The sequence below is a fragment of the Gossypium hirsutum genome, chromosome A02, assembly GCF_007990345.1.
Source record: "Gossypium hirsutum isolate 1008001.06 chromosome A02, Gossypium_hirsutum_v2.1, whole genome shotgun sequence".
Lineage (NCBI taxonomy): Eukaryota > Viridiplantae > Streptophyta > Magnoliopsida > Malvales > Malvaceae > Gossypium > Gossypium hirsutum.
In genome coordinates, this window is record NC_053425.1 from 82,993,718 (window position 1) to 83,000,525 (window position 6,808).

Genomic DNA, 6,808 nt, shown 5'->3' on the forward strand with positions numbered 1-6,808 from the left:
CACCACGACGAAGAAAATTTTTTTAATTAACAATTAAAATGTAAAAGTAATTAGGGTAGGCTATACAAATGGTCACCAAACTATGCCTGTTTCTCTCTTTTGGTCACCTAACTTTAAAAAATTAAAATTTAGGCGCTACTATTTGAATTCATTCCTCTTTTGGTCCCCCGTCGTTGAATTGATAACTAAAAGCCTTATTTAATTGGTATAGTAACACATTTAGTTCACAATACTTACATATTTTATCAATTTGATCCTCAAACTTTCAAACCAAAGCTTTCACCGTTTAAAATAGAGGCATCCCACATCCATAAATTTGTAAAACCCAAAAAGAAAAGAAATTTTCTCAACTAGGGATGCCTCTATTTTGGGTTTTACAAATTTATAAATGTGGGATGCCTCTATTTTAAAAGCTGAAAGCTTTGGTTAGAAAGTTTAAGGATCATTTTGATAGAATTTGTAAATATGAAGGGTTAATTTTTTTTAATTATTTAGAATTAGGATCAAATTAATAAAACATGTAAGTATTGTGAACTAAATGTGTTAGCATACCAGTTAGAATAAGGCTTTTCATTATCAATTCAACTACAGGTGACCAAAACAAGAAGGCGAGCATTGTTGTATGACCATTTGTATAATTTACGCAAGTAATTAATTAAATTTATTTATTTATTTTAATTATGGAAATTTAAAAATATATTAGAAGGGAATTAACTTTTGTTAAAACATGTCACAATTTCATTGAATTTTATTAAAAATATTTATTTTGTTTTATTTTATTTATGTTTTATTTAATATGTTAGGTTTAAAAAAGGGAAATTTTAATACAAGTCCCTCTTCTATACCATTCAGCATTTTCCTTGGGTCCACCATGTTAGTACATGTTAGAGTTTAACACTATTAAATTTAAGTACTAAAAGGTTGAATACAAATCGGATAAATTGAAAGAACATGTATTATATATAGTAGTGAAAATTTTATTAAAGTATAAAGGTAAATTTTTTTAAAATATATTTATTACATAATTTTTTATTTATAATCTAATTGTTATAATTTGAATGGGTATTGTTTAAAAATTATATTTATTATTATACCGGTAACTTCTTTATTTTTTTATTTTTTATTTTGAAGATGAAAGATAAATAATGCAGACGCAAATCACAACTGAACCGTTGAAAGTTGGAGTCTTGGATGATTGAAATACTCCATGGTCCCCACAGTCCCCCTGTTTAGATTTCGCCCACGTGGGAGATGGCTATCCATTTATGGAAGCTCCCAATCATGATGCGCCACATGTGATCCGGAGTGTTGCCTTCACGTGTTCATAACGGTTTAGGATTTTTGCAGAAATAACGCGGGAGAGAGGATCATAGCGGCATTTATTTGGATTTTGATAAGAGATAGGGGGACCATCCGATAAATTACAAAAATATTAGGCCACCATTAACAATACTTGTGGACCTATCTTCATTTTAATATTTTCAACACATCGGCCAGCCTGATTAACGCACAGAGGTGAATTGCTTGAATTAAATTTTAGTACCCAGGAAATGTTAAAAATAATGGACTCCCAAATGAGCATGAAAAAGATTGAGAATAGGTGGCACCCGACATATCTTTCAATAAGATCATGGATGGTTTGGTAATTGTGACAGGATAAATCAAGTTCAACCGTCAAACTCTCTAGGATTTAAGACCAACTACTTCTAATTACTGAAAACACTCATTTAATGCTCCTTCCTTGTATATATTCTCACTGCTTATCTGCAGATTTGGTGAAGAAAAACGCCACATAGTTGACAATATAAGGGAAAGGTTGGCAGTGGCATATACAAAGGGGAACCCATTCACTGAGTTGTAATGATGGGGCGCATGTGGGTACGACTCTCTTTTCTTTTCTTTTCTCTATTCTATTTCTTTCTCTGCTTTCCCTCTTGCAAGTACAACCATCTGTATTTAATAAAGTGAAATGAAAATATATTATATGTATGTTATATTAGAATGGTTGAAGAGACAAAATTCTGTAAGCAACTTGCTTTCTGCACTGTCTATATATCTATTATCTTCTGCCTCTGATCCTCTGATTATCCCTTTCCTTTGGCCTGCAAACATATATCAGGCAGTCCCCCACTACTCAAAATGGCAATCTATGAAGCGTAGCTGCTGTTTAATTGATGCCACTGTACTGAAATGTTTAAATTCACCTCACCCTTATAAACGAGCATTTAATTCTGATATGTGGGTAGGTACCATAGTTGAGACTGGAAACTGGGATACCAGTCATGATTAATTAGAGACTGTCAAATAGATGCTTGTTTTGACTGCAGTTTTTTTTTTTGAAACTTTACAGTGCACATTAAATTTCCATGAGCAACCAAAAGGATGTCATGTCAGATTATTTCCCGCACTAGAAATATATATATATATATTATTAAACTATATAGTTTAAATATGCTTCACTAATATCTCAAATGCTCCCCATCTGCAGAAATATATATCCATACACACCCACCAAACTGACCCAGAAAGCCTTATCTTTTCCACACTCCACATTACTGATTACACCTCTTTTCAACTTTTGAAACTATGTTATTTTATGTTAAGCTATTCTTTTTTTCTTTTATTTTAAGTCCTAATACAAAGTATTTGTTGGATTATAAAACTAGTTCTCTTTTTTTTGTTTTTTTTTCCCTTACCTATCTATATAAGCATGCATGCCTTTTAACAACATTACTGAGTGTGTCAACTATGTTTATATACAGAATAGCTTAAGGTAGATGAAAAATCTAATTCCCTTAACTCGTCGTATGCATGATTTTGTTTATGGTTTCATGTTTATCATTCAGTTTCCATGACTGATGCTTCGTGATCAAGAATTAGAGAGGATTTGGTCCAACTTAGTCTCTGTTAAAAGAATTGCGACAAATATTTTTCACTTGTGTCTTTTTGTCGAAGCCAAACTCAACCAGCTGCAGTAGGATCTGGATTTGGTATGTACTTTTACTCAAATTTCTATCAACTTTATATATTCATCTGCATTTCTTTCAATCCTTGGATTAATATGTTGAAGTTATTTTATTTTGGGCTCAGAAAAAAAAGTTTCAGCCATGGATGGCTTGGGATGGGATGAATTAAATTCATTGCCTGTTTGGAACAGTGAGCCAAATGATGTAGAAGACAGTTTCCTAATTTCCAACTCAAATTCTTCCGTTTATGGTGACAAGATGAATCTGCCAGATGATATCTTCGTTAATTCAATTCAAGAACTCCAAGATGCTCAGCCATCCCTTGTGAATCCAGATGCAGATATAGTATCTGAAATGGTTAATCCACAGCCAGTTCCTGCATCAGCTTGTGGTATAACACAAGAATGGTGCTCTTCTCCATTGTTGAATAGCTCAGCCTATGGTTTGAACTCATCAAACGCTTCAGTTTCTGTTATTGGAAGCATGGCGGTTCACTCACAAGTCATCAATGGTTTACCAAATGGAAACGCTGTCGTTGGTGGTACAACAACAACAGCAAGCTCTCTTGAGTCCCTTGAATGCTTGCTCTCAGCTACTAATAGCAACACTGATACATCAGTTGAAGATGATGGGCTCTCAATGATATTCTCTGATTGCAAGAGCTTATGGAATTTTGTTGCTACTACCAGTACTACTACTCCAGTCTCATCCGGAGAGTCCCAGAGTTGTTCGGATCAATATACCAACAATATGAAACAATCGGAAACAAACTCTAGCTCTTCAAAGAGAAGAAATGATGATCAAAGTGAGTTCAAAGTTGGTCTAACTCGTGTTTACTCCAATATTTCCGCTGCAACAAGTGGTGGTTTTAGGCTTATTGATAAGAACCCACCAAAATCAAAGCAACCCAGATTAGAAAAGGCGCTCCCGAGCTCATCCAACATAAATTTTCAACAGCCAAGTTCATCAGCATCATCTTCCATTGATGAACCTGACCCAGAGGCCATTGCACAAATGAAAGAGATGATATATCGGGCTGCAGCGTTCAGGCCTGTGAACTTAGGCATGGAAGTGATGGAGAAACCAAAAAGGAAGAACGTGAGAATCTCAACGGATCCACAAACAGTGGCTGCAAGGCAAAGGAGGGAAAGGATAAGTGAGAGAATTAGGGTTTTGCAGAGGTTGGTCCCTGGTGGGAACAAGATGGATACGGCATCAATGCTTGATGAAGCTGCAAATTACCTAAAGTTCCTCAGGTCCCAAGTCAAGGCACTAGAGAACCTAGGCCACCCAATGACTGCTTTCAATCCTTTACCAATCAACCAGGCTCTCCCCATGCAAACACATAATTTTCTACTCTTAAACCATAATTATATCCGCCACTCAATAGACTTCAAAAAACACTACCCATGAAAAAGTTCATCATCTTTTCATATTTCATCACTACTGATTAACATGCAAAAGAAAAGCAGTCTGACAACAGGTATTACCGTATCAGAAACTAATTCCAAATCCCTTGATAATCTTTTTCATTATTACATCTGTAATCTAGAGTTAGAAACTCTTCCTTTTTCTTGACAACTTTTTTTATATGAAAAAGGGTTAGTAATTATTGCACTTATGATTAAGGTCAAGGACCAGAAAGTAGTGATCCTTTTACTCTTTGCTTAATGTATTCTCTGCACTTAAAAGCTTTCTTTTTGTTGGAGCTTTTTAAATGGTAGTGGGTTTTTCAATGTGCACTTTATCTAGGTAATAAAACCAAGAAACATTCTCTAAAACTTTTCAAGTCCCAATCAGCTAGTTTTGTTGTCCCCTTGATTCAATCCAAAGCGTGCACTTGAAAGTCACCCCCAATCTAATTGCTTAGCACATGTTTATATTTCTCCTCTCGCTCTGTTTTCAAAGTTTATGCTTCTCTTTTGGCTGTTGCATTTGTAATCTATATAAATGATTATTGAAACTCCTTTTATAATCCCCAGATTCATCCAAACTAATGATATGTTCATGATGATGGTGATGTTGGGTTTTTATATCCTGGGCTTTGGCTGGATCATATGGGTGGTCGGTGGTTTGGATGTACATGCTAAATTTCGGCAATATTTTGAGAAAGAAGCCCAAATTGATGGCACTTTTTGTTTTCAATAGGACCATACTTAGGTCTCAAATTACCAATTTGTATTAACAATATTTCTAGCTCAACCTAAGAGAATTGCAGCTGTTGAATTGTCGTGGGCAGCTACATTTACTCCTAATCATATTCTTTTCCATATATAATTCACTTCACCTTAATATTGTTATTCTATGAAATTCCAATTTTGCAGTTTTTACAAGTTGGTCTTTGAAGTTCAATTTTACTGTTTTATGATTTTAGTCCCTGAAAACATAATCTGCTTTTTCCAAAAACAGCCCAGAATTCCCAGATCTTTATAAGTCAATCCCTTTTTTTTCAAATTTCTAAATTTTAAAATCTTTACAATTTAGTCCCTATAACATCATTTTTTTTATCACATAATGTTCTCTTTTCAAAATTTTCAAATAAAAAACCATACATAACAACTATGATATTAATATTCTAGATTTTCACATTTCAACTCTTAAATTTTGAACTTTTAAAAATTTCTCAATTTAGTCCTTTTAATCTAGAACATGCTAGTTTACTTTAAATATCATATTCTTATAGTCTTATCATAAAAATCCAAAATTTAATCTCTCTATTAAATCCTTAATTTCAGAATTTTTTTCAAGTTTAAAATTTAGTCCTTACTTCAATTTTTATCAAATTAATCACATTAACAAATAATTTTTCAATTTACTCATCCAAATAATATTCAAAATAAATATTTATCACTTTTAACATCATTAATACACAATTCATCATTCACACTAACAAAATTTGAATTACAAATTTTCATAATTAAACCACTGACACTTATTTTCTTTTAGTTATTCACTTAAAATCATCCATCCAATTATTCCTAAAATCATCCATCATTCTCTTCATACATAAATATAAAATTTTCTTTACTTGGAACATAGAAAATAATTATACAAAATTAATTCTTACAATATCTCATCAAATTAAACACTCAAATAAATATAACATAATAATTTAAACCACTTACCTTAATTTCTTAACTAATTTCTTCACATGCCCATGCTCCCATCTTCATCTTCATGCCTTGATACCTTGATTTCCTAACTTCTCTTAACTTCCTTCACTTCAACTCCAATTTCTTGATTCCAAAATGACAATCAAACTCTCTAGGATCACTACTTCACTTTTCCTTTTTTGGTGGTTATGGAAATTTTCATGAATTTCAGGTGAAAATGGTGGATTTAATGAAAAATGACTAAATTGCATAAAGTGCAAACTTTATTTCTTCTCACTTTCTTGGAAGTTGGGAGCTTTTTGAAAGTACGAAGTATTTTCTTCATACTTCCTTTATAATTATCATATATGTTAATTAAAATAATAAAATATCTTAATAAAATATTGTTTAAAATTATAATTAAATAATAACAAAATATCACCAACATTATAATTACAATCGTAATTGTCCATATTCCTCTCCTTATTCTCCAAGTAATCCAATGGCCATGGTTCATCCATACTCCCAAGGGCATTTTAAGAATTTTCTAAAAACAATCTTTCTTGCAAAATGACCATTTTTTCCTTGACATTTTTTAATATTTACAATTTCTCCATTCACACTTTTGGAAAAAGTACAACTTTAGTCCCTGAACTTTTTTACTTTTTCACTTTGAACCCTCAAATTTTGAGTATTTATGATTTGACACCATTGCTTTTCCCTCTTTATGATTTAGCCCTTGCTTCAAAT

General features: G+C 32.5%; 1 protein-coding gene across 4 annotated transcripts; it reads left to right on the plus strand.

Moving 5' to 3' along the window:
* Positions 1-1,602: 1,602 nt before the first annotated feature.
* Positions 1,603-5,296, plus strand: LOC107951810 (transcription factor bHLH87). 4 transcript variants are annotated; one of them, XR_001698621.2, is made up of 4 exons: positions 1,603-1,878; positions 2,847-2,990; positions 3,091-4,449; positions 4,949-5,296. XR_001698621.2 is itself a non-coding variant. In XM_016886955.2 (3 exons), the coding sequence occupies exon 3, from the start codon at positions 3,108-3,110 to the stop codon at positions 4,377-4,379; it is 1,272 nt and encodes a 423-aa protein (XP_016742444.1). In that variant the 5' UTR covers positions 1,603-1,878; positions 2,847-2,990; positions 3,091-3,107; the 3' UTR covers positions 4,380-4,583. The 4 variants fall into 4 exon arrangements, 3 of the variants coding, with proteins under 3 accessions (XP_016742444.1, XP_016742445.1, XP_040940860.1); XM_016886955.2 differs by lacking the exon at positions 4,949-5,296 and having other exon boundaries at positions 3,091-4,583; XM_016886956.2 differs by lacking the exon at positions 4,949-5,296 and having other exon boundaries at positions 3,158-4,583.
* Positions 5,297-6,808: the final 1,512 nt, after the last annotated feature.

Coding starts and splice junctions, on each gene's coding strand:
- LOC107951810 (XM_016886955.2), top strand. CDS start 3,108: ATGGATGGCTTGGGATGGGATGAATTAAATTCATTGCCTGTTTGGAAC.